The sequence below is a fragment of the Tursiops truncatus genome, chromosome 4, assembly GCF_011762595.2.
Source record: "Tursiops truncatus isolate mTurTru1 chromosome 4, mTurTru1.mat.Y, whole genome shotgun sequence".
Taxonomy (NCBI): domain Eukaryota; kingdom Metazoa; phylum Chordata; class Mammalia; order Artiodactyla; family Delphinidae; genus Tursiops; species Tursiops truncatus.
The window spans coordinates 132,640,621-132,668,573 of NC_047037.1; the positions used below are offsets into that span (position 1 = coordinate 132,640,621).

At 40.1% G+C, this 27,953-nt stretch overlaps 1 protein-coding gene and 1 long non-coding RNA gene across 6 annotated transcripts in view; one reads left to right on the plus strand and one right to left on the minus strand.

Moving 5' to 3' along the window:
- LOC109547896 (uncharacterized) overlaps positions 1-25,007 on the plus strand; it is a 43,615-nt gene extending 18,608 nt beyond the window's left edge. Inside the window, exons 3-7 of the long non-coding RNA XR_012331598.1 lie at positions 3,336-3,468; positions 10,283-10,432; positions 12,143-12,404; positions 22,525-22,634; positions 23,892-25,007. This is a non-coding gene — a long non-coding RNA (uncharacterized lncRNA). The remainder of the gene's footprint in view (positions 1-3,335; positions 3,469-10,282; positions 10,433-12,142; positions 12,405-22,524; positions 22,635-23,891) is intronic.
- On the minus strand, positions 40-27,935 carry GART (phosphoribosylglycinamide formyltransferase, phosphoribosylglycinamide synthetase, phosphoribosylaminoimidazole synthetase). Of its 5 annotated transcripts, XM_004318505.4 has the most exons (21): positions 25,001-25,145; positions 22,466-22,561; positions 21,816-21,990; positions 20,636-20,747; positions 19,500-19,568; positions 18,192-18,317; positions 17,258-17,345; positions 16,610-16,695; positions 16,253-16,421; positions 13,148-13,379; positions 10,649-10,743; positions 10,249-10,358; positions 9,334-9,532; positions 8,081-8,332; positions 7,769-7,921; positions 5,951-6,157; positions 4,726-4,863; positions 3,507-3,637; positions 3,118-3,259; positions 1,975-2,090; positions 40-1,877 (listed from the first exon to the last, which is right to left on the minus strand). In XM_004318505.4, exons 1-21 carry the CDS (start codon positions 25,143-25,145, stop codon positions 1,686-1,688), a joined length of 3,033 nt encoding a protein of 1,010 aa, XP_004318553.1. In that variant the 3' UTR covers positions 40-1,685. The 5 variants fall into 5 exon arrangements, 4 of the variants coding, with proteins under 4 accessions (XP_004318553.1, XP_073660561.1, XP_019778535.1 ...); XM_073804460.1 differs by lacking the exon at positions 25,001-25,145 and adding an exon at positions 27,877-27,935 and having other exon boundaries at positions 21,816-22,561; XM_019922976.3 differs by lacking the exon at positions 4,726-4,863.
- Between the last annotated feature and the right edge of the window lie 18 nt (positions 27,936-27,953).

Consider the following 27,953-nt stretch of genomic DNA (forward strand, 5'->3'; position numbering starts at 1 on the left):
TTTTACTCCTGCTTACACAGATAGAAACAGAGACATCTATAATAAAAGACAAATATCCATATTTATTACATTAATATAAAACTAACATATTTTCACCCTTCTATGCATTGTCTTTTTCATAACTTAAATGACCTTTTGAGTATCATAAACCAACAGCTGCTCACACACTCAACATGTCCAAATAATATTGTTTATCACAAACTAGACAGTAGGACACCCTTTCAGCTGACTCCTCTGTCCTTTCAGTATCATCCCTGCTACTTTCAACTTTTTTTTTTTGGTTTCTGTCAACCACATATTTCAGACACACTTTGATTCTTCCTATCTGAAGATACTGAATCAGCTACCTTCCATGGTGTCCAGGTTCCTTTTAGTGGATATTAGTGTCTAAATAAGGGCTGGAAAATTGTATTTCTAAAGTCATAAACTCTTATTGATTTTTCTAATTTACCCTGGTACCAGCTTCTACTTTTATTACAGTATATGATTTTATCAACCAATAACATTTTCCTTTATATCTTCTAACTTTCTAAAAACTTCATAGGATAGTTTGGCATATACATAATAGCTTATTATGTTGAGTGAGCTCTCTAGAAAAAAGTGAGTCAATTGTTTCTGCAGCAAAGACACCTATGTAAAATGATGTACCTGGACATCATTTGATGACAGTTGCTGACTACAGTCAAGGAGAGGTAGGGTAATGTCGGCCAGCTGCCTGGGGAAACTGACTTGCACCAGAGGCAGTGATGAGGGTCTCTTGGCAAAGGTGTCTGTCCTTTTTTCTGGCACTCTGCTTCTCTTGACCCTCTTTCCTGTATTAAGGCGAGAGTTTACTCTCTTCTGTATATAACTACTGTAAGAGTCCTGTGCCGTTAAGTTTTGAGTTTAAACTCCAAGGAAGGACTTGAACAGGGCTTCAAGGTACCCTTTCAGTAAGGTGCCCCCCTGTTGGGCAGGCAGAGCTCTCAGGCCACCCTGAAGGTGGCTCAGCAGTCTAAGGCTGGCTGGCTGCCTATGGGCCAGGTGGCCATTCCCTGTTTGCTCAGCGATGACAGAAATGTGGTCCTATGTGTAGGGTCATGCACATGTGGCCCAGTATGTCAACCTAGACCTCCCAGTTCCAGAACTGCATATCCACATTAGAAATGACTGGCTGGAGTGGGAAATCATGCAGTCCCATTATACTCTTTACTAGTCTGAGTAGATTGCCTTCCATCCTCCCAAACTGTGAAGCGAAAATCTGGGTGTTACAAAAATTGTCAATTATTATAGGAATGTGTAATGATATTTCAAAGTACAAAGAACACTATCCCTCAGAAATGGGAACTACCTCAAAATTTTATGACACCAACTTAGGATCAGAATAATTAGAGAAGTCTCAATTCAGATCAGTACAGATGTACAATATGGGGAAGAGATATTAACTTATTAGACTTATTAGCTCTTCGAAAACGAATATATAAGAAAGATTAAGTTTTGGTATCTTATTTGGCTGAAAGTAAAAGGAATTCTGAATGCCTGTTTTGATGATGAACAAAAAGGCCCCAAACAGGTAAAACCTGAAAGACCACTGGAAGCAATACATATATGTCTTAGATGTCTTTCAGGCTGAGTCCACGATAAAAGTCACCCTGCAAGCAGCTAGAATTCTTTCAAAGCTGGCTCCATTCTTGGATTAGGATGCTTCATTCCTCTTTGACCCAACAGATCTTGCCATTTTCTCCAAGCCGTACAGTTCCACTGGCCACCAGCTGGAGGGCTGAGGGAAATATTTTATGTTCTGCTAATTTTACTCTTTCAGATAGAGTTTCAACAGTGTCACCCCTCTTCACCGGAACAGCTTCTTGTAAAATAATTTGTCCAGCATCTACATCTTCCTGGAAAAGAAAAATGAGAAAGTTTTGAACATTACTTCTGCCAAGTACAATTTACATTAAGTACTAATAAGATTTTGGTAGAAAGAGACATACTCACAGCTACAAAGTGCACGGTGCACCCAGTGACGGTGACCCCGGCATCCAGGACTTGTTCATGGGCATTTGAACCCTTAAACGAAGGGAGCAAGGATGGGTGGATGTTGAGCATTTTCCCTGGAAATTAATTAAAACATAGTGGTCAGAATTAAAAAACCCTATGTATTCTGTCAAAGGAACATACACTTTCCTGTCTAGAATCAGGAGTCAATAGGAGCAAGGTTTTTCTAGGATGGGTGTTTTCTTTGTCAAAGACAGAAATGAGGAAAAGTGAAACACACGTTCTCATCCAAGGGGGCCCTGGGAGCAGCAGGTTTCTGCCTTGCACAGCTGAAGACACACCAAGGGGCATCTGAACAGGCGCCTGCACTGACTCAAAGCTGGATGGGAGGGGTTCTAATCTGGATCATAGGGCTCTTGAAGAAAATTCAGCTCGTCCCTGGCACATAATATTAGAAAGACAGGAGGTTCCTGCGTAGTGTCTATGTGCTTGACTTCTAACCATGAAGTGGCATGTGACTAATCCACAGATGCCGGATTAGTCAGTCTGTGTGCCTTATGTCACCAAAAGCATTGCCTGTGGTATATTACACCACAAGTGCTCTAACTATATTCACTTAAGAAAACAAACTCTCCGAAGAGGAAATACATTTATTGACCAAATATGTGCACAAAAAAGAACCACAGGAAGCAGTCAAAACTTCTGCGGGAAAGGCATTAACAGCAGACACTATGTTATCTGGCAACAATGCCTTCCTTTCCATCTTCTGGCAATGGTTCACAGTTCCTCAGAAGAGGAACTCTATTTTGGGATACAGAGAGTCACCTTCTCTTGCTTCTAAACAAGTAAAAAAGTCTCTTCCCAATATTTATCCAGAAAATGAAATAATATGTTTGCAGTAATGTGAAACCAACCTAAGCTACATTAGAAACCGTAATTACAGCAGGCCAAAGAAAACTGATAGAGACAGCAGGATAATAAATCATTATTCTTTGGGCTAAAGGCAAAGGAAATTCAGTTATGACGTGTGTCAGAATAAACCGTCACAGTAAATACCATGACTGGGATTGTTTGGCAACTTCACCACCCTATAGCCCATTTTCAGTCAATTCCTCAATGTAGTATCAAACTATTTTTGCTTACCATTCCATTTTCTGACAAAGGGGCCAGATAAAATTCTCATGAATCCTGCAAGACAGACTATGTCTGTGGAGAACTCTTCAAGGACTTGGTCTACTGTAGTGTCAAATGCTGCACGATTTTTATATAATTTATGATTAATTACCTAGAATAGAAAAAGATAAGTACAATCCATTTCCAACAAATTACCAAAAATAATTTAAAACTCAACCTTTATATAGACTATACTTCACCTCCTTCTGAAGATACACTTGATGTCAAGAATTAAGGAATGGACAGGATGAATATAAAGGCAAGCCCAGCACCCACCCCAAATCCAGGCATCCAAAGAACACTTGGGGGCAGATTATGAGTGTAAGTAATCTTGAAAGATACTTTTCAAAGTAACTTACCCTGGTGGGAATTCCGGCTCTTTCTGCTTTATCTAAGCCAGACACTGCAGCTTTGTTGGAGATCACAACAACAATGTGTGCAGAGCTGCTTGGCTCCCTAGTACTGTCTATGAGAGCTTGGAGGTTTGATCCTGAAAAAGGGAGAAAAGCACAGGTGAGTGCACACTTCTTTAAAACGTTTATACCATTTTGAATAGGGAATGGTCAAGATTTTTGAATAAAAATGTCTTAGAAAAGATTGGCAAAATATGTGAGGCTTTAAAATTCCGTTCCTCTTAGAATAATGGATTAGTATCTTACAAAAACATAGGCACTCCTGGTTCAAGGACACGTAATTGCTCCTGCAAAATAATATGATTTAGCAGACCAGTAGAAACAGTATAACATGATTTTAAGACTGATTGATGAGGAATAAGCTGCTTAATTAAGCAAAAAAATCAACCCTCTGAAGAAGAATAAACCACTATGACCCTTACAGTAGTTTCTTTGCTTTACCATCAACTTGGGTCTAAAGTATATTGAAACCTTAAAATAGACTTGTAAAGCAATTATACTTCTGGGAAAGTTAACCTAAAGAAATAACCAGATATGCACTTACAAACTTATTGTATATTTAAAAGAATGTTCATAGCAATGTTACTTAAAACAGTGGACGGAATTCCCTGGCTGTCCAGTGGTTAGGACTCTGCTCTCACTGCTGAGGGCCTGGGTTCAATCTCTGGTCAGGGAACTAAGATCCCACAAGCTGCATGGCATGGTGCAAATAAAAAAAATAAAAGGAAAAAAGAATCATACTATATCCATCCATATGAGAGAATACAATGCTCTTAGGACTTTACCCCACTGTCCGCAGAGTCAAACACAAATTTTGTATTGTTACTATTAATTTAAAAAAGCCTCAACTGTCCTAAGACTTTTCAACTACAAAGCTATGATTCAAAAGAAGTTGGAATTTCCATTCTGTCTTTTCTAGCTTCTCTCTCTTCAACCATCTTCCCCACACCCTCTACTCTTCCTTTAGAAGCTGCTTCAAATGCCTGAGAAAGTGGAAAGACTGAGGATGTAGAAAAGATAACACTCCTTAATGATACCTAGGCCCCAGTACTGAGAGTGTTCTCAGAGTCGGAAGGAGGGTTTTTTTTTTGGGGGGGGTGGTGTGGGTGGGAGAAAAGGAAGAGCATTTCTACAGCTCTATAGTAAAGAGGAAGCCACATCTCACCTGTCCCAGATATTAAGACAGCTACTCTTGCCTTTTTTGGTTGAACAGAGACATGATTTTTCAGGGTGCCATTCTCCAATACTGATCTATTTATTTGCATGGTTTCAATCAGATGCTTGACTTTCACACGAGGAGAACCTTTGTTTCAAACACACCCAATAAATAAAAAAAAGAACAACTGTGAATTAACAGTAATATGGAAAGAGAAGTGTTCTATAAAAACTTTAGAGTACTGTATTTTATTCTGAAAATAAGATATGCAAGGACTAAAATAATACGTTCGCTTCACTTATCGTCACTCATTCATACAAACTTCCTGATGGTGAACATATATAACTGCCCACTTCAACTAAAAGGTACAGCACTATATCTAAACATAAAGTGGATATGTTACTGCCTGCCAGTGTTCTGTCTCGCCTTTCCCGCAAGTCTTGCATCCACAATAGTGCTATGACCTCTTGGCTTCGAGGGTAGGCATGTGACCCAAGCAAGGCTATTCAAAGACTCGATATAGGATGTTGAGAAAGAGAGGGCCTCTCTTACTGCAATGTGAGTTGAAGGATGTGGGCTCAAGACATCTTTCCGGTATTTGGAGAGCCTGCCTGAAAGTGAAAGCCACACAATAAAGGGATGAAAGGCAGATACAGACAAAATTAACAAGCCTTGACATCTCTGTTAGAGAAACTGAGTTGGTTTTCTGTCGATCTGCCAATTTCTAGTACTTCTAACAGAGTTCTAAGTCATACACAGTACTGGTCAGGGTGCTTGCTCACTACTCCTTGAATTGAGCTGAACCACAAAGCAGAGCCTGAGACAAGGTCTTACATGCGAGGTGATTACTTTGGGAAGTGATCCTAGGGAACCAGAATGAGGATGGGCAAGAGCCAATATAAGAGTGTGTTATTAAACTGGTAACCACTGTGGGCAATTGGGGCTTGATTCCACTGAGACCCTCAAAGGAGCCATGCAGACTGTGCCTCAGAACCGCTCCCTTCTTCTGTCCCTAAAGTGGGCATTTATTCACTAGTTCTCACCCCGCTGGTCAAGGGCTGTCCTGCAGGGTGTAGTTGTGCATATGTGACTGCTACACAGAGGTGTCAGAGCCCTGAGGCAGAAATGAAGAGATGCATGGTATTACTGGCATGGGTGTTTTCATGTTACAGCTGCGTAAAGATAGTTGCCTATCAATGGCTTGAAACAGAGCAACTAAATAAGGAACAGTTACCTTCAGGACATGCAACCACTCTGCCGATCACCCAGGCTTCTTCCTTGTGCTGCTGAATATCCTGCAGAATCTGCTGTGTCAGATCCCTTGATACCACGAGGGCAGCCCCAATCCCACAGTTAAATGTTCTGGCCATCTCTTCTTCAGAGAGGTGTCCTTCCTGCTGTAACCACGAGAAGATCCGGGGGATCCTCCAGGTCTGGGCATCTGAAAACAGGCAAGAGTTGTTCAATTAACCTATTATTGACACAAAGTATAGAAGTATGTACATATACAAACCTATGGAAATTAAAACCAGCACTGCTATTTTATAGAGGGTAAAACTATAAACGGGCCTTTCAGAAGTTTTTTTGGGATCCATTTGTACCTCAGGCATTAAGAACACTTTTCTTGTCACACTTGGCCAGTATTCACGATTGAGTGAAGTTTTGTGCTGCGTTAACTAACTAGATTCTTAGAAATCCCCTAATGAATTAGATGCTCTAATGGCTGAATTCCAGTAAAGGTCGGCATACTACCCTTTTGTGAATGTGAAAAAAAAAAAAATCTAGATTTAGGTGTAAGAACCTATCCTCTAATACAACAAAAATCTCTAATAAAAAATTTTAGGTAATACCTATATAGACACACACATAAAATTCTTTTTTTTTTTTTTGGCCCTGCTGCATGGCTTGCAGGATCTTAGTTCCCTGACCAGGGACTGAAACCGGCCATTGCAGTGAAACCACTGAGCCCTAACCACTGGACCACCAGGGAATTCCCAACTAATAAGGTTCCTGAAACAGCAATCTTCACTCATTGTCTCTGTATCTCTGCCATCACCCCCCGCTCCAATATATGGGGGGGTGGTATCTATCCTCACCAAGCTGCTTTTTGACACTGCTAACCAGTGTCATGTTGAAATCCTTGCTCGGAGTTGATACTTTCACATGGTTTACTGCCTGATTTTGACTATTCTTTTTTTAGAAATTCTACCTCTGCCAAACTTTAAGGTGGGTGGAATATTGAGGAACAACCTTTTGGTCCCTCCTATTCTCTTTGTGATTAACTATTACTATCTGCATATAAGTACCCAACTTAACTTCTGCTCACAAAAACACTACAATAAATACTTCAAAGATGTAAAACACTGTATTTCCACTTCCTATTCCAAATCTACTCACCTACTAAACTAGAAACTTGGGACTTCTTTTTTCCTTCTAAGCACAAAATGGTTCTCCAATCTGCTTCCCTTCTCTATGCCTTGGTTCAGGTCTCCTTTATCCCCTGCACAGACTATTTAATAACTACCACTTCCCTTCCCAGCATGTTCCTGATTCCATCTTGATAGAGCTTGAGCTTACTGACCCCCTTGGAGAATCTGCTTAAAGAATTTCATCTAAGTCAATTACATGAGGACTTTATGCCTTATAAACATGGCTAATGAAGCGAGAAAAGGTGGAAAAGGTCAGTCCTATTTTTTCCACAAGAAGCCCCAATGATCTGAGAATTTTCCAGGTAGGGACTTCCCTGGTGGTCCAGTGGCTAAGACTGCACTCCCAATGCTGGGCGCCCGGGTTTGATCCCTTGTCAGGGAACTAGATCCTATATGCCACAACTAAGAGTTAGAATGCCAAAACTAAAGATTCTGCATGCCACAACTAAAAAGATCCTGCATGCCGCAACTACGACCTGGCACAGCCAAATAAATAAATATAATATTAAAAAAAGAATTTTCCACATAATCATATGTGTACTAACTACCCATGAAGTTTCCTTCCACAATGTATTTTTTCTCATAACAGTTTTCTGAGCAAACGTTCTTTTTAGCAATCTTACCTAAATCCACCCCAAATTTCTGAGGTAGGACTCTGGGGATGTTTTCTAGCAATCCCCCACCGGTAATATGTGCAAAGGCCTTAACATGTCCTGAACGCAGGACAGGTAACAGTGAATGGCTGTAGATTCTGGTTGGAGTTAGAAGTAAATCACCTGTATATTAGGAAGATGAGACAAAAACTTAGTCTATGAATATAAAACCAAAACATACGCAGTTTGTTCCATTCTAACTTTAAGTAACGAAAGCCTAACCCAACTAAGTGGTTGCTCAGACATTCCCAAGCAGGAGAGTTTAAATGTGAGTATGTTTACCTAAGGCCTGGCCACCACAGCCATCAGGTGCTGGAGAGGAGTACTGAAGGGAAGATTTCGCTACAATTTTCCTCACAAGGCTGAATCCATTGCTGTGAAGACCAGATGAAGCTATTCCAATAACAGCGTCCCCTTCAGTGATTCTTTCCAGGTGAGGGAGTTTCTGATCCCGCTCCATTGCACCAACGGCAAAACCGGCTAGATCATACTCTCCAGGAGGGTACATGTCAGGCATTTCTGCTGTTTCACCTCCTGGCAGAAAGAGAAAACAAGAGCAAAGAAATCACCAAATATTATAAACCTGTCTAGGAAGTAGTGACACCAGCTACTCTTCATATGAACAATTAAACAAAAGCTGTATTCCGCAAACATCTAAGCATGATTTCAGGGGAAATAGTGCTAATTTCCACAAAGGGTGAGTATAGCCTCCAAACATCATTATTTTTACGGGATGAATACTCAGTTGAATATAACACCATTTCTCTAGCAGTTAGTTTCAGAAATGCTTTCACCTATATTTGATCTTTACAATCACTCTATGTTCCAATAATGGTACAGGCTTAGAGAAGTGATTTAATAGACCTGCCTAACTCTAAATGCCCTGGCCTAAAAAATATGTCATAGTTCATACTACCACGATACTGTGTAAAGACACGGTCTAGGAAGGCAGATCCGAATTAGGAACTGTTCTCAAAGATGGCTGAAAGGCAAGTTTGGCTTTGGGGACATACCTGTCCACAGAAATGGTAATATAAAATAGGTAGTTTTGTTCCTTGGTCAACCTACAAATTAATTGTGTTCAAAATCCTCATGTATGTATTTAATATTTCTGTAAACCTTGGGTACATTTTATTCTTAGTGTCATTTCTGTGGGAAAATAAGGCTTAAGTTAAGACTCAGAAAGCCAAGACCCGATCTGCCTCTGCTGCAGGGCCATAAGGAGGAAACAGCCCCCTACCCTGTCTGTCCAGGAGGCCACTGAGAGAGATGGGAGTGAAATGGTGGCTAAGGATCAGGGAGAAGATAAGGCCTGGGCGATGGTGGAGTATGAGTCTCAGTCTGGGGACCAAGCCTTGAGGGGAGGGTTCGAGGGCACAAAGGTCTAAGTTGTCCTTAGGTGGTGTCATCTATACTTTACTTGCCTCGTCTTGTGACACACAGTTTGTCTCGTTAGGTATACTGGTAACCGATCATGTTTGTACATAGGGCTGAAATACATAAGAAGGATGTGTGATTAAAATGGATGATCATACCGAGGAGAGCACATCCGGCTTTTTTACAAGCTTTAGCAATTCCAGCAACAACAGCTTCAGCTGTACTGGGGTCAAGTTTTCCACAGGAAAAGTAATCGAGGAAAAAGAGGGGCTCCGCTCCTTGTGCCAGAATATCATTTACACACATCGCAACCAAATCTTGACCAATGGTTTCATGTTTATGGCACTGCTGGGCAATCTACAGAAGAATATAAACATCCACATAAGAGAATAAGCTCCAACCTATATCTTGTCAATTATCAGTGGAGGCTAACAATATTACTGACTTTTGGCTAGGTGCTCTGAACACCTAAAGACAAAAGAACACTAAATTCCGATAAGCTACTTGGTCCGAAAGTATTCCCTTTTTTCCCCTAAGATAACCCTTCTATCCGGATATAGTCTCACCAACACTGTGTTATTAGAAACACGTAGCTATTGTAGCCAACTGTATGATTACTTGGTGTGGTTCTCTTTAGTGCATATATGTCAAGAGGGGAAAGATATGTATTTTATTTGTTTATTTATTTATGGCTGCATTGGGTCTTCGTTGCTGCACGTGGGCTGTTGTGGCGAGCGGGGGCTACTCTTCATCGCGCCACATTGCAGTGGCTTCTCTTGTTGCGGAGCACGGGCTCTAGGCGTGCGGGCTTCAGTAGTTGTGCCACGCAGGCTCAGTAGTTGTGGCTTGCGTGCTCTAGAGTGCAGGCTCAGGAGCTGTGGCTCACAGGCTTAGCTGCTCTGCGGCATGTGGGATCTTCCTGGACCAGGGCTTGAACCCTTGTCCCCTGCATTGGCAGGCGGATTCTTAACCACTGCGCCACCAGGGAAGTCCCGAAAGATATGTATTTGATACACAGTAAATCCTTTCATGTCTTTCATAAAAGGCCTTTACTCACATAGGTGTCTGATTACCTTCAGTTTAGTGCCAACGCCGTCTGTTCCACAGGCCAGAAGAGGATCGTTGAAACCGGCTGCTTTCAAATCAAAAAGACCAGCAAAACCTCCAAGATCAACATCACAGCCTGTTGGAGAGAAAATTAATTACTTGCTGCATTTCAACAGCAAAGAGTTGATCAAGAAAGCAGATATTAAAGGGGTATACATATCCTTTTGAGTTTAAGGTCATGGGTAAGAAATGCTTTTAGTGTTAGAGATAAGAAAGCCGAACACTATGAGTTTGGCTTAAATGGGGCAAGACTTACAGCAACTTGGCATTAATCTGGAACATTTTCCTCAGTAAACTACAAAGCACAAATCAATACACAATGTTTGTCACAGTTAATGAACTAGCAAAGGACAGGCCCTGACTTACCTGGTCTGGAGGTGGCTTTTGCTAAAGGCTTAATTTTCGTGACCAGCATATTTCCAGCTGCAATATCTACCCCAGAGTCCTTGTAAGTCAGGCCCCTAAAGAGTTTAAAAAAACAAAGACATCACCTAAATGCCAGGGAAGAATTATTTTAACCTTAACATATTATTTAAAGCAGAAGATATCACTAGTGATTTTCATATCCCCCAATACGCTGGGCCATATCCAGAGATTTTGATTTAGCTGGTCTAGGGCAGGTCCTAGGAATTGAAATGTGTTTAAACAACCTCCTCAGTTGATCATCACTATTTGGAACTTCACTATTTGTAACTACCTCTCTAACTTAACTATTTCTTCCAGAAGTACTTGTCACAGGCAGTTAAATATACCAATATTTGGCCGTAATATTTCTCTGTTCAATTTTGGTATGGGAAGGAAAGGAGTGCCAAAACGGAGTCAAAAAAGTGGAAATTAGGATTATAAGGACTCTACAAAGAAATCCTCAATAATGAAACTGAGCCCTTACTGCAATAATAGAGAACTGTATGTTTCCTTATAACTAAAGACAGTAAGAAGTAAGATTTAAAAAACTCCAAAAAAAGCAAAACCAGGTAATGATATTCAGTGCATCACTTCCATCTATAATAGTGCCAACAAGTTGGAACAGTACATTTAGAGATCAAGTTTATAAATGGCAATGTGACTTCATTAGTCTTGCCTTACAAAAATGACAACTCTGGATTAGTGGGATTCAGGGATACGTGAAGAAATATGTCAAGTTTTATTAGAAGCAAGGTGCCAGGGTACAGACTTGAGAGAAATGTGGCAGTTAACTCCAATAAAGTTAGCAGTCTGGGGTCATGCTTATATAGGAAACGAAGTTCTACTGGTTAAAAACAACTCTTTTGTCAGGTAGCAATTGGCACTGTAGCCTCTCATCTTCTTCATCTTTGAAGAATCAGATGAATATTAAGATTTCAAGTCACTTGAAATAGGTCATTTCAATAGAATCTAGTCATTTTGAAATAAAAAATAAAATTTTAGCATGGTATTTTAATGTTCAAAAAAATTCCATTATTTAACCTTAAAAAATTTGCCTATCAGTAACAATGTAACTTGAATTAAGTTGCTAAAAATTTCTCATTTTGTCCTAAAACATATTTATTTCTCATAGATGAACTCAATGAGCAATAGTAATTGTGATGAGATCAAAATACCCACATTTGCAGTTAATAGTTCATTGATTTTACAAAGGAATAGTTAGTTGTATATGACAATAAATGAATCAATAAAGGGTTTACAAAATACATTTCAGTAATAAATATAAATGCAGTGACCAAATGAGATGGCCAAAATTTATAGTACAATCAAATAAAGTTGCAAAGTTAGACAACCAATATTTTCATCCTGAATTCTTTGACAAAATCATGAACTAAGATAAATACAACAGGGATTTCTCTGGTGGAACAGTGGTTAAGAATCTGCCTGCCAATGCAGGGACACAGGTTTGTGCCCTGGACCAGGAAGATCCCACATGCGTGGAGCAGCTAAGGCCGGGCGCCACAGCTACTGAACCTGTGTTCTAGAGCCTGAGAGCCACAACTGCTAAGCCCGTGTGCCACAACTACTGAAGCCTGTGCACCTAGAGCCCGTTCTCTGTAACAAGAAGCCTGCGCACCACAACAAAGAATAGCCCCTACTCGCCACAACTAGAGAAAGCCCACGTGCAGCAATGAAGACTCAATGCAGCCAAAACTAAGTAAGTAAATAAATAAATTCATTAAAAAAAGATAAATACAACAGTAATATATAAATATATGATAACTCAAGGAAAAAAATCCCTTCCCCCTTCTTTATTGATGAATAATTGACAACTGATTGCATATATCTAAAACGTACAATGTGAAAAAATCTTTCAACAGCACTGATCTTATTGAGCTTTTCAAACATGAGCTACCATGAAGTTTTTTCCATTTCATTTGAATATTGCTGTAACTAGTAGTTTCAATTCAAACTAAATGCAAATCAAAATCAGATCAGTCGGGCTTCCCTGGTGGCACAGTGGTTAAGAATCTGCCTGCAGATGCAGGGGACACGGGTTCGAGCCCTGGTCTGGGAAGACACCACATGCCACGGAGCACCTAAGCCCATGAGCCACAACTACTAAGCCTGCACTCTAGAACCCGCGAGCCACAACTGCTGAAGCCTGCACACCTACAGCCTGTGCTCCGCAGCAAGAGAAGCCACCGCAATGAGAAGCCCGAGCACCGCAACGAAGAGTAGCCCCCCTCACCACAACTAGAGAAAGCCCACACCAGCAACGAAGACCCAACGCAGCCAAAAATAAAATAAATAAATAATTTATATATATATAAAAAAATCAGATCAGTCTCATAGAGTTAAGAATACAGAATGATTTAGTACAGGGTTAATGGAGTTTTCTACATCACCATTTATGCCAGTTCTGAAGCTGTGCTATAATCACCTTGGTCAGAAGTTTACCTGGGCTGCTGGAGGAAAGCTATGGCACGATAGCCAATGTCCTTTCTATAAATGGCCCCCTCAAACTTTATAGCAGCTAGTCCTTTCTTGGCTTCTTCAAGGGCTGAGATGAGATTTTCCCGGATGGCCGTTACTGTAAGGACCCTACCCCCGTTAGTCACCACTTTGCCATCTTTTAGGGCAGTGCCTGCTTGAAACACCTCTAGTCCTAAAGCTTGAGCCTCAGGAAACCCTGTAAGAGAGCATATTTGACATATCAATTGCAGTAATAATATTCTACACTGTGGCTTATAATTTCCAGAAGTTTTTTTTTTAAATAAAATCTTTATTTCACTTAAATGAATTTTCACAAGAATCCTATCAGAAAGGAATTAATGTAATATTATAGTAAATACAGCCTTACTCCTAAGAACAGTCTGTTCCACTCTAGGGTGATAACTGTATTACTAAAACCTTGTGTTATCATAAATCTCATGTAAGAGTGATTATTTCAATAAGGAAGGAAAAAAAAAGCTAAGCCCTGAAAAGTTTGAAACTAGAAGCATAGTTATTTTCTCCCGAAAAGTTAAAAAAAAAAAATTAACAAAACCTAAACATCATGAATAAATCCTGCATTTTTTTTTTTTTTTTTTGCGGTACGCGGGCCTCTCACTGTTGTGGCCTCTCCTGTTGCGGAGCACAGGCTCTGGACGCGCAGGCTCAGCGGCCATGGCTCATGGGTGCAGCCGCTCCACGGCATGTGGGATCTTCCCGGATGGGGGCACGAAGCCAAGTCCCCTGCAATGGCAGGCGGACTCTCAACCACTGCGCCACCAGGGAAGCCCTAAATCCTGCATTTGATCACATTTTTTACTGAAGAGTAAAAGAATATCTTTTTGCTTTATCATAGCCAACTAAATAAAGTTGCTTTCTTTTTTAAAAAAACCAATAAGATCATTGCAATGCAAAACATATTCTTAATCTTTTCCCTAATACAACAATTGTAAAATTTTAAGACAAATATGATTTAAATTAGGTTTAGGGCTCAGCCTAAAAGAAAATCCCTGGCTTCATTTTTTCTTTTGGCTGCGTTGGGTCTTCGTTGCTGTGTGCGGGCTTTCTCTAGTTGCAGCGAGTGGGCTCAGTAGTTGTGATGCACGGGCTCTACGGCATGCAGGCTTCAGTAGTTGTGGCTTGTGGGCTCTAGAGCACACACTCAGTAGTTGTGGTGCACAGGCTTAGTTGCTCCGTGGCAAGTGGGATCTTCACGGACCAGGGATCGAATCCGTGTCCCCTGCACTGGCAGGCAGATTCTTAACTACTGTGTCACCAGGGAAGTCCCCTGCTTCATTTTCTTTTGAATTAGTTTTAAGATCTCACATATATATTTTACATTTAAAATATTATTAGATTGTGTTTTCTAAATTCTGAAATGACCAACATGGACAGTTTATAAAAAGACAACCTCTTAATTAAAAAGAAATTTTTTTTCCTTATTAATTAATTTATTTTTGGCTGAGTTGGGTCTTTGCTGCTGTGTGCGGGCTTCCTCTAGTTGTGGTGAGCGGGGGCTAGTCTTTATTGTGGTGCACGGGTTTCTCATTGAGGTGGTTTCTCTTGTTGTGGAGCACGGGCTCTAAGCTCATGGGCTCTAGAGCACAGGCTCAACAGTTGTGGTGCACAGGCTTAGTTGCTCCGTGGCATGTGGGATCTTCCCGGACCAGGGCTCGAACAGATGTCCCCTGCATTGGCAGGCGGATTCTTATCCACTGTGCCAGCAGGGAAGTCCCCCCCAAAAAACTTTCATATCCCTAGTTTGTCCTTTTCCATTTCTCTTTTAGCACCATATTTGGTAATCTGTTAATACACATCTTCCTTAGGTGTTTTTTATTTTTTGCTGTATCAAATTTTCTTTAAAACATTTTTTTTATTGTAGTTGTTTATACTATCGTGTCTTCTCTACGTGTTTTTATTTTTTCAAAATATTTATATATTATTTATTTATTTTGGCTGCTCTGGGTCTTAGTTGTGGCATGCAGGCTCTTAGTTGTGGCACGCGTGAGGGATCTAGTTCCCTGACCAGGGATCGAACCTGGGCCCACTGTATTAGGAGCACAGTCTTACCCACTGGACCACCAGGGAGGTCCCCCCAGGTGTTTTTATAACATAGGAGCGTTCAGTCACAGGTACTCAAGTATGTGGTGGTATCAGTAACACCCAATATTGGTGTGTCAGAAATAACTATGACACTTGTCACCCCAATCTTAGGGAAATTTCACCAATACAAAAGATCTTGATTCTATCCCTTCCCTTTCTCCATTTTAAAAGGCAATCAGCTCCTAACTGCCCAGCTGCCATGTGTGGGACGCACAGGGCAATGGACTTACTGTCTGGGTAAGACAGAAATAGGGTGTTTGAATCAAACACAGTATTGGGGTATTAAGGTTTACTGTCTGGGTAAGACAGAAATAGGGTGTTTGAATCAAACACAGTATTGGGGTATTAAAATCCCTAGCAGGCTGCCAAATGACAGCCTGCTAGGGATTTTAAAGGTCTGGTGTTGGCCTTATCGTGCTGGAACTTATTTAGCATTTTAAAACACTGCTTTATCTAACATCATTTAACTAGATGCCTCACCTCCTATAAGGAGAAACAGAAGAGAAGGCTATACTTCTGAAACTTTTAATTCTGCCATCAAAGTGACCATGGGGTGCACTGCAAACTGGGGGGTTAATTTGTGATCATTCAGAGATCAAGCCCTGAAATTTTCTCCTTGATGTAATTTATATTAAAGTTCCTCCAACTCTCATACATTCCTATTATCTTCTTGGCTCTTGGAGGATGGACGAGAAAAGCAGCACTGGGTGATTCTCTGGAAACTTAGCTAGGCCCACTTAAGTCTTCGCTGTGCAGGAAGAGAAACGGACGGCAGTTCTTTAAATACAGTAATTTTGGATATCTGGACACCCGTATCCAACAAGCAACATGCTTATGTTAGAAACCCCTAAAAGGTTACTGATGTCTCTAAACCCTTAAAAGGAACACAACATTGAATGGGACAAAGGCCTACTGTGGTACTGGTCACCTGTCACATTGCAATCCAACCTTTTGTTCTCTGATATTCACCTGTTATCTCTACACCCTTGGTGTAGTCTCCTGGATAACCTTTACTTGCCATGACCACAGTTACGGCAGTGCGGTTGTCAAGCCAAACAGGCAGAGATGTGCAGAGCAGGCCATCTAAGGTAGACTGAATCACTTCATAAAGGTCACTTTTAAGAAGTGGGAGGATCACCTGGAAAAACATAATCAACATGGCAACTAAGAGAAACTTCAGTTGTCCTTAGACATTTTATTCACTGGGATACCAGAACTTGCATATGTTTCTCAAAGGTAATTATTTCAAGGCTGATAAATCCTAAGATTAAAACAGCACACATATTCTACAAAGTAACACTTTATATTATTATCTTTATTACTTACTTGGCACTCTGGATCACCAAAACGGCAATTAAACTCCAGAACTTTTGGGCCATCCTTGGTCAGCATTATACCAGCATAGAGGATACCTTCGTTAAAAAATGGAAAAAAAAAAAAAGAGTCTATAATGAAGACACTGTATTGTGACTATGAAAATCAGAATATAAACTTATAGTATTGAAAGTTTTGGAATGGCCGTAACAAATGTTATAACAGTGGTCAATTAAAAAAAGAAAATGGTGGGCTTCCCTGGTGGCACTGTGGTTAAGAATCCACCTGCCAATGCAGGGGACACGGGTTCAAGCCCTGCTGGGAAGATCCCACAGGCCGCAGAGCAACTAAGCCCATGTACCACATCTACCGAGCCTGTGCTCTAGAGCCCGTGAGCCACAACTACTGAGCCTGTGTGCCACAACTACTGAAGCCCAGGCACCTAGAGCCCAAGCTCCGCAACAAGAGAAGCCACCGCAATGAGAACCCCGCGCACCGCAACGAAGAGTAGTCCGTGCTTGCAGCAACTAGAGAAAGCCGTGTGCAGCAACAAAGACCCAATGTGGCCAAAAATAAATAATAATAAATATATTTATAAAAAAAGAAAATGTTGCAAACTTACTTTATAAATAATGTCCACAATGACATCAATATGCTTACCTGTGTAAGGCACACCCTCCTGCTGCATGCCATCCACTGTCTTCTGAAGAATAGTATTTTTAATTTTTAGCAACAAATCCTTAGAAACCTAGGGAACATAGAGACTTATTTAAATGTAACTGGTATTTAACTGAAAAAGTCCTCGCCCACACTGAGGCTCCTTTGTATACTTATAGTATATTCTATGCATACCTCATTAGCCTATAAATTGAGAATCTAGAGTTTATAAATTAATTGTAGAAATTATTGCACATGCATGCTGCAACTAAGAGTCCACATGCTGCAACTGAGACCCAGTGCAGCCAAAATAAATAAGTAAACAATTTTTTTTAAGTAAAAAATATACGTAAATAAAATCACTTTTACCAAATGGTAGTTTTAATACACAAAGTCTAAAGTAAACCCTGTTTGGTTTTTAATCTACTTAAGAAAAATATCTAAAAGGCACTATATTATTAGCACAAACAATTATAACTATCAGCAGTGAAAGGAAATGGGTGAGTTTCTGAAGTGCTAATTTATTTATAATATGCTCAATGCATATTTTTCATAAACATTGTCAAGGAATTGTTTGGAAACATGCTCTATCCGTTATGAAGTAGAAAGACTAGAAGAACAAATGGTAGTCTGACCTGGTTCTCAATTCACCATACCCACTCTTACTGAGCACTTGTGTATAGGGCCCTGGATATCCAATGATGAATAAGGAGGGGCTAGAAGGATCTGTTCAATCGATACTTAAGTTAGTTCCTCAAAGGCTTTTAGAAAAGGTTAGTTTTAGAGTGAGACCAGAAGAGACACTTTTCATTTAATAGGAAAACCAATTTGCTGATTAGTAATATCATTTACAGAAAAAAAAACAGAAAGTGCCTAAGAGCTCTTTGAGAAGACCAAAAAATGACTACTGAACTTCAGCTGAGCCTCTGTGAAGTACCTGAGGTGCTGGACAATAGGCTCCCATTCCCCCTGTGTTGGGGCCCTGATCTCCCTCCAGCAATCGCTTATGGTCCTGTGCTGGGGGCATGGGGGCCACAGTCTTTCCATCAGTGAAGCACAGACACTGTAGAGAAAACAAACGGTCCACTTAACCTTAAATGCCAAAAAGTAAAAAAATAATTTAATAAGGAGAACTATATGTACCTTAACTCTAATTAGAGGAAAAGTTTTCTTTTTTAAAGTAAAATGATTTAAAACATAAATAACCCTAAGTTTCCTAGATCGAGAATCAAAAGATCCTGTATACTCTGTTCTGAAGGATCTGTAATTTTTGAGCTAGGTTGGGGGGGCGCGGAAATCAAGCTACTCTCAAAGTAAAAAATTTCAACCTTTCCCCTGTTTAAATAATGGGTGATATAAATCCAATTTGCCTACTGCTACACTGGGGATGATGTAAGTCCAATTTGCCTACTGCTACACTGGGGATGATTAAAAGAAGATAAATTCTTCGGACTTCCCTGGCGGTGCAGTAGTTAAGAATCTGCCTGCCAATGCAGGGGACACGGGTTCGAACCCTGTTCTGGGAAGATCCCACATGCTGCGGAGAAAACTAAGCCCATGTGCCACAACTACTGAGCCTGTGCTCTAGAGCCTGCGAGCCACAACTGAGCCTGAGAACCACAATCACTGAGGCCATGTGCCACAACTACCGAAGCCTGCACACCTAGAGCCCGTGCTCTGCAACAAGAGAAGCCACCGCAATGAGAAGCCCGCGCACTGCAACAAAGAGTAGCCCCGCAGCTCTCAGCAACTAGAAAAAGCCCGCGCAGCAACAGACCCAATGCAGCCAAAAATAAATAAGTTTATATATTTTAAAAAAAGAAGATAAGGGCTTCCCTGGTGGCACAGTGGTTGAGAGTCTGCCTGCCGATGCAGGAGACACGGGTTCGTGCCCCGGTCCGGGAGGATCCCACATGCCGCGGAGCGGCTGGGCCCATGAGCCATGGCCGCTGAGCCTGCGCGTCTGGAGCCTGTGCTCCGCAATGGGAGAGGCCACAACAGTGAGAGGCCCGCATACCGCAAAACGAAAAAAAAAAACAAAAAAAAAAAACAAAAAAAAAAAAAAAAAGAAGATAAATTCTTTTTTCATTTGTATCTGAAATACTAAACGTATACAAATTCCTGTGTAACTGCTCAGGTTATGCTCTTGGATGAAGCGACCAGAGTAAACCAAACCTTTTTTGGGATCATAGGTCAGATAACACAGCTTATACTCTGTAAAAGTCCAAAAGATGAATATACATACAGACACCTCTTCTCCTTCAAGAAGTTCTTCAATGACAGTTGTTTCTCCAGCTTCTCCAAAAGCTTTATCCTTATTGTCGATAAAAACAAAACAAAGAGAAATAAATTATAAGCTTTTATTATTTACTTAATTGGCTGTTGTCATTTTGCACCATTTGTATTACGAACCAACGCACTAGTATTATAATTTCTCTTTCTCTCTCTGAAAGCTGCAAAGGAACATATATGAATGTTTCCTATTTTTATTTTATTTATTTATTTGTGGCTGCATTGGGTCTTCATTGGTGCACACAGGCTTTTCTCTGGTTGCCCCGAGTGGGGGCTACTCTTCATCGTGGTGCACGGGCTTCAGTAGTTGTGGCTCGCGGGCTCTAGAGCGCAGGCTCGGTAGTTGTGGTGCACGGGCTTAGTTGCTCTGCGGCATGTGAGATCTTCCCGGACCAGGGCTCGAACCCGTGTCCCCTGCACTGGCAGTCGGATTCTTAACCACGGTGCACAAGGGAAGCCCGAATGTTTCCTATTTTCAGAGTTGCAATGATGTAGAGTTAGCACTGGTACAGATGAGATGAACACATCATTTAAACTCTTCTGGGGGTCCAGCTTTCCAGTTTCAAATAAGGTTAACAGAAAAACAGATGTTTTCATCATTACCATTTAACTCTATTTCTGACTTATAATTATGTTTGCTTACAATAATTATACTAATGTCTGTGAAAACAGATTTCCACAAGGGGGAGAAACCCACAACAACCAAGAAGGATCATAAAAAGCAAAGTATATTAATTCATTGCTTCACTTTTCTTAGACCTGAGACACAAAGGATAAATACTTTTTTTGTCCTCATGGATTGTTGAGTGTTTATTTATATGTTCTGTAGTCTGAGGACTTTCTACCTTTCAGAGCAGACAACAAAGGATGCTAAACAGAACTTACTTGCAAAGAACAGAATCATAGTTTAGCCATCAGTGTAGATGTGTAACAACCCTTTTACAGAGATGGATTATAATACATAGTACTATGAAAAATAACTGTTTGCTATACGTTTTCCTTGCCTTGAGGAATATTTGTAAGCTTAACAGTATTTATTTATCCAGTGTGACTAGAAAATTATAAACTTTTTAAGAGGCATCAACTTACCTGCATAATCTCCTGTACAGCTTTGCAGGCCTCTTCTTTGCTCTTTGCGACAACTACCCCTTTCCCAGCTGCAAGACCACTGGCCTTCACAACCAAAGCAGGGAAGTCTGCACTGTGAAGACAGAGTAAATTTCAATATCCAATAAATCTTTAAGATTCAAAAGTTTAAAATGCTTTGGCATTGTGTAATAATATGCTATAGCAACAACTGAAAAGCAGAAAAAAAAAAACTGCTAACACCATTTTGATGTACTTCCTGCCAGGATTTTTTTTTCCTATGTATTTCTTTATAGTTGTGGTCATATGGTACATACAGTTTTGCTTTTCTCACTTACCATGAGATCATATAAGCAAAATCTTTGGGGGAAAACAGCACTTGCATAGCATGCATATGGAATGACCTTTTAAGATACAATATAAAGTAATGAATCATGCTCTCCTTCAAGTAAAAGATGTAGCTGTATAAGACCAATATAAGCATGGATACACAGATCATTTCTCCAAGTACACATAAGAAACTGTTGTTGGTAGTTCCTTCTGTTGAGTAGAACTGGAGATCTAGAAGGAGACTTACCCAAAGTAAGTAACAAAATTGTTACTTGGAAGGTATCTGGCTACTAGGAAATAATAAAATTCAATGTAGGATGAAGAAAAAACAAAGAATGAAACTGACCCAACTAAAAAGAAAACATACCAGGTAAAAAGGAAAAGTGTCAACAAAAATAGGGGGCAAAGGCATGTATCTACCAACATTCATTTATTGCTCAATGTTCTCCATATAATAGAGAACAGGATGTTTAATTTTAAGATTTAGGATTGAACAGTGGTGGCAGAAGGCCAAGTGATGATTCCTCACTCTAGTTAATTATTGATGAAAAAAATCACCATCCTTTATGTGTCAATTTGGCTAAGAGGGAATGCCTATACAACCAAATGTATCCTTTTCCCCTAGAAACTATTCAGCAACAAACATTAAAAAAATTTATCTTAAAAAGAAAAAATTTATCTTTCTGCAAGGCCGCAAGAGTAAATCCCATTTTATTTTGATGTTGGAAAAAGGCAGTCTACATCCTATGAGTTTTCCCCTAGAATTATCTTACTATAAACTCGTAACATAAAAGTGACCCGTATATTCAAATATCATATAACAAGTGCCCTTCACAGGCTATCTTCTATTTACCTCATAATGAAGCAGCAGGCTTCTTCAGCTTTGGTGAAAGCTCTCCACTGTGCAGTTGGGATTCCATGTCGGTCCATAAACTCTTTGGCAAACCTCTTGCTGGACTCTAACTGAGCTGCTTCTGCTGTGGGGCCAAAGCACCGCACTCCTGCAGATGTCAGGCTCCCAACAATTCCTAGGGATGGAAACAAGCAGCCGTAGCCCAGCTCTCTGCAGGGCCTTTTCATTCTGAAGAATTAGGATCAGGCTAAATATACATTGAGATGAAGCAAATGGCAGAGAATAACTACGTTTTTCATGTTTTATATAGGATATAAACAAAATGCTACTGACACATGATTCAAATCCAACAAAAATCATGTGTGATATTCAAATACATGGATTATTAAATAGACACCAGAATAGAGCAGAATAAAAACAAAATATTTCCTACAGCTGCAAATTTGATCTCTCATTCAAATTTAGTCTTATTATTCATACTACTGATGCTTGGGGGGGGGAATCCTGGAATCCATAAATTTCAAGAGGGTGAAAGCTTTTTCAGTGTATTATATTAGAAATCCTCATCTGTAAAATGTATTAGATGAGATGATCTCCAAGCTCCTGTTAGCATGGTGTATACCATAATAATAAACAGCAATGAACTTTACCAGCAGCCAGAGGTGCCTCTGGTCCAACAACTACAAATTCAATTTTCTCATCTTTGCAGAACTGTGCAAGGGCAGTGTGATCACTGATTGAGATGTCTGTGAAAAGAAAAAAGAAACAAACCCACCTTGTTTATAAAAACATTCTTTAAGTTAACTGTCTATCTGAAATGTAAGTACTATACTTTGGTATGCCTATTAATTGTTGGTTTTCTTTTACTGGTACAGATGGGTTTCACCATGAGAAATTCAGAGCACAGTACATCAGGCTAACCAACAAAGCTCAGTTCTCTGCTCTGTTATCACTACAGTGATAGCAGAGAACTGAGTAAGTTTTCCAAGAGCTATACTTTCTTGACTATGGTGTTCATGTTGCCAGTGCTGATTGTAAACAAAAAAGTGTACCAGAGAATATACTCAGAAACTGGTCTTTTAAATGTCATTCATTCAAGATTTACTGAGAACTGCTACATGCTAGATACTGTCCTAGTCACCAGGTTAAGATGTAAACACAAACAGGGTCCCTATATTTAAGATGCTTATATTTCACTGTGGGAATGTTGAGTTATAAATATCCAAGCAAAATAATACAAAGTGTGAACAATTAGGCAAATCTGATGTGAGGTAAACTGGGAGGCTATTTTTGATTAAGCCAGAAAGGGTCTCTTTGCAAAGACGTTTAAGCTAAGAACTGAAGGATGACTTTTAAGACCTAGCTCACTTCTCCAATGTACAAGCCAGGTAAATTTTCTTTCTTGATGGGAGTTCTAAGTAGTAGTAGGATCAACCATATATTAATCATGAGTAGGTTCTATAGGCGCTCTTCTGCTTCACTGTTATTTGGGCCACCATTCTTAAGCTGGCTGAAGTCTCTGTACATATGTGGTATTTGTGATGTGTAGGGGATAAGTGCAGAAAAGGCAGAGTTCTCAATCTATAGGAACTGCCTGAGTGGGATAAGGATGGAGTACCATGCACTCTGGGTTAGTAGCTGCAAACACAACTGGGCTGAACAGAGCCAACTACCTCAGCACAGCAAAGGGTGGCAAGAGGAAGATGACACACCTAACCTGTCACTACAAGTGATAGCAGCCTCATGACAATATTGGGAGATTTTCATGGGCTGGTCTGTATAACATCAATTGCATCTAGATAAAATGTGCCATTTCTTTAAAAAAAAAAATACAATACCTCACTCCCAGAGTTAAGATCCCAGGGAAGCAGATATTTTCTTATCTTTTTCTTATTATTTTTGCTCCTATGTACACAATTATCTTCTCCCAGTTGGTACCTTGCTGGGTCTATGTTCTCTCCATAAATATTATGTGCCACGTAGGGTACTAGGCACATTGCACACAGTGCAAAATAAGACAGGAGACACGGGACTTCCCTGGTGGTGCAGTGGTTAAGAATCTCCCTGCCAATGCAGGGACACTGGTTTGAGCCCTGGTCCTAGAAGATCCCACATGCCGCGGAGCAACTAAGCCCATGCACCACAACTGCCGAGCCTGTGCTCTAGAGCCCGTGAGCCACAACTACTGAAGCCTGTGCACCTAGAGCCTGCGCTCTGCAACAAGGAAGTCATCGCAATGAGAAGGCCATTCACCGCAACAAAGTGTAGACCCCGCTTGCCACAACAAGAGAAAGCCCACGCGCAGCAACAAAGACCCATCGCACCCAAAAATAAATAAATAAATTTATTTAAAAAAAGACAGGCGACTTCCTTGCCCTCATGCAGTTTACATTCTAGAGCTTATGTTCTAGGAGGGAAATGAAGATAGGAGACAGACAAAAGTAAAAGAAGATACAGATAATAGTCCATGATTGAAAACAAATGACCTGGGGGGTAAACATGCTTTACTTAGAAACTTTAGGAAAGTCCTCTTTGAGATGGTAACATAAGTTGAGACCTGAATGATGAAGAGCCAGTCATGCTAGGAGTGAGAACAAAGTCCAAGGCAGCTCTGTTTGGGATACTGGCAGGACTGCATGGATAGGGCACAGTGAAAAGAAAACAAGGGCTATAAAAGATCAGGCTGGAAAGGCCAGCAGAGGCCAGATCACAGAGGGTTTCGTAAGGACAGTAGTTTGAGTTTTATACTGACTACTATGAGAAGTCACTGAAGAATTTAGTGCAGCATAAGAACCGATCATCTTTTCCTATTTACCGTGGAAGAGATGAAGGCTGAGATCTATTATGGAGTAAGAATTGCCAGAACTTACATTTAATAGCACTGCTCAATTTTGCATTCCCCAAAATACACACCAAAACACCTTTAACCTATACTAGGGATTTTGTAACTTTTTCAGTGGACGTGTTTTGTACGGTTTAAAATAATCTAAGGTAAGAAAATGATACACTCTGAACAACAGGATACCTTAAATTACAACATATGGCAAGTATTCAAATTACAACATAAATTTCTGGGTTAAAAAAAGCATTCAAATCTGAACAGCAATTGACCTTTATAAAGAAGAGATGTGAGTGACAGTTTTATCATTTATAATCGTTCACTTTTACTTCAAAAAAATGATTACCAGTGTTCGAAATCTTTTCAGAGCAGGCAGTGCCTGCATTTCCTGGGGTAACTAACACTTGTTTGACATGATTAGACTGTGCAAGTTTCCAGGCCAGAGTATGTTCCCTTCCTCCATTGCCAATTACAAGTACTCGGGCTGCCATTGCTCAGTCTGCAAAGCAGGAATTCAGCAGGAAAATGAAAGCTGCAGAAAGAAAACCACAGTTGATAGTTTAGAATACATATACTTTAGAAACCACGATTTCTAAATATGATTTAAGTAGTTATTTGTAATCATACAAATAACATTTTATCCCAGCAATTCATTTGTGAAAAACTAGGATTCATAATTTGAGAAATATGACTGTGTACTCTTAAGGATTAGAGCAGTACTTTAAAGCTCCTTATTGCATTAAAACAAAATCTATGAACAATCACCCTTCTTTGGGCTTCACTTTTATTTATTTATTTTGGCCGTGCTGGGTCTTAGCTACGGCATGTGGGATCTTTGTTGCGGCATGCGGAATCTTTTAGTTGCAGCATGCAGAGTGCTGGCTGCGGCATGCAATGCGTGATACAGCTACCCGGACCAGGGATTGAACCCTGGCCCCCTGCATTGGGAGGGCAGACTCCCACCCACTGGGCCACCAGGAAGTCCCTGGGCTTCACTTTTAGAAGATTTAAAAGTCATCAAATCTCAGTTAAAAATGAAAATGTTTTAACTTTAGACACCAAATTGAAAATAACTGTTTTTAAACCTTTAGTCTTATAAATAATAGACTTTAAAGTTACAATAAATTCAAAGAAATGTTTAAGACTAGAGCCCATAAAGGGTCAAATAGTAAATATTTTCTGAGGGCCATATAGTCTGTGTTGCAATTACTGAACTCTGCCACTGTAGTATGAAAGCTGCCTTGGACAAGAGACAAATGTGGCCTGGCTGTGTCCAGTAAAAACTTACATAAATAGGCAGTTGGCTGTAGGTCATAGTTTGCCTACTTCTTCTCTAAGTAACAGGAAGCTATCAGAGGTTTATAAAGCATAACTGTGGCTGTGTTTCCATAAAACTGTATTTATGGACACGGCAATTTGAATTTTGTATAACTGTCATGTGTCACAGAAACATCACTTTTCCTTTTCTTCCCACAAACATTTAACAACGTAAAAACTATTCTTATTTGGTGGACTGTACAACAACAGGTAGTAGGAAGGATTGGCACAAGAGCCGTAGTTTGCTGACCCCTATTTAAGAAGTTAGTGCAATATGCCAGAAAATTGGTAGAGAACGCAAAAATCAAATCTGAACACGTCTTGCTTAGTTCTGGCATTTGATCCTGGGCAGGATAGGCAACTATCTCTCAAGCTAACAGTGTGACCCTGGTTAAGCTCTTACTACCTGCAATTCAATTTCTTCACATCATAAAAGGTGGAATTAAGAGAATTTGTCTTATGAGGCCTAGTAAGAATTGAAATGACATTTATAAACAGTTAGTACAATTTCTTACACTCAGCAGTAGTAAATGCTAACCTGCTATATTTTATTTATTACTTTTGCCAAATTGATGCTTTAGGGAGAGAAAAAATTCTAACAAGAAAAAAAAAAGCCAAAGGAATGAATAACTTGTCACATTCATTTACTAATTTTCAGAAGACATGTAATTATGTAGAAGGCGAACTGATAACAGGAAAAACTGAAATCAGTTACTTCTCGTGAGATGCTAGCATTACACGTTTAAAGAAAAATATAATTTGCTAATATAAAGAAGATTTTTTGAGCACTAACTTCGTGCCAGATGCTATTCTAAATGCTTTTCACGAGTTACTTCACTTAATCTTAAGAATTCTGTGAGGCAGATAGGATTACCATGCCCGCTTTGCAGATAAATAAGTAAGGCTCAGTTAGGTTATGTAACTTGCTGCAGGTCACATAGATAAGTGGGGATGTAGCCTGGATTCCAACGGAACCAATTTTGCTTCAGATACTCTTTAACAGTTGAAAATATGAGGAAGAAAAAAATTACTAAATTATCATCTCGGAGAAAAACACTATTTTAGCTTACTGGAAAAGACTTGCCGCGTGTATCGACGTATCTAAAATGAACGTATCTTTAAATTTAGAGAAAACATTTATGTTTAGTTTGAATAAGAGGGTCAGTGAAGGGAAATTATCCTGATTACTGCCGCGGATCTCTGAAATAGGATTAGGACTCAGCCTGAGGGAATCTACACCCAGGAGTGGCTAGGAGGCCGCCAGCCAGAGTTGCCTAGGTTTGAGTTAAGGAGTTAAGACTTCCTAGCTGGGATACCTTGAGGGACTTAACCTTCTTGGGCCTCAATCATCTAAATGGGTAACACGAGGAGAATTAGAGAGCCAGGAAAAGCCATTTCAAAGGACTTGGTGAATTGGGACTTCCCTGGCGGTCCAGTGGTTAAGACTCTGCGCTTCCACTGCAGGGGCCCTGGATTCCATCCCTAGTCAGGGAACTTAGATACCGCATGCTGTGCAGCATTGCCAAAAAAAAGAAAACAAAACAAAACAAAGGACTTGGTGAATAAAATAAGGTAGAAACCAACTACAAAATGGGACTAAGTAATCTGCTAGAGACAAACGATGCAAAATGAGAAAATATGCAATTTAGGTGCATGACCTAAAAAACCTAAAAAAGCAGAGAGATGCAAAAAGGCCCTGACACCTTACAAAGCAGAGAAAGTGATAGATACAATGTAAACCTCAGTTAAAACTGAAAAGCACATGGCCAACCCTCACCCACTGCGATTAAAAATAAGAGGACAATCCCTACCGCCAAACCAGTTCCTACAGTTTCATCCAATTCCTGATAGTAATCCCCAAACCAAACCATAAATGTAGTTTCCTGAAAAGCGGAGGAAACTTACCCACGGACCCAAGGCTCTCTGGGCGCTCGCACTTAGACCCTCGCTGCGCGCTCTGAGCCCACTCTCCCGCCGCGCGC

Coding starts and splice junctions, on each gene's coding strand:
- GART (XM_004318505.4), bottom strand. CDS start 25,145: ATGGCAGCCCGAGTACTTGTAATTGGCAATGGAGGAAGGGAACATACT. Junction 21,991..22,465: donor AGAGGCACCTCTGGCTGCTG/GTAAAGTTCATT, acceptor TTCCATCCCTAG/GAATTGTTGGGAGCCTGACA. Junction 19,569..20,635: donor CTGTACAGGAGATTATGCAG/GTAAGTTGATGC, acceptor ATCGACAATAAG/GATAAAGCTTTTGGAGAAGC.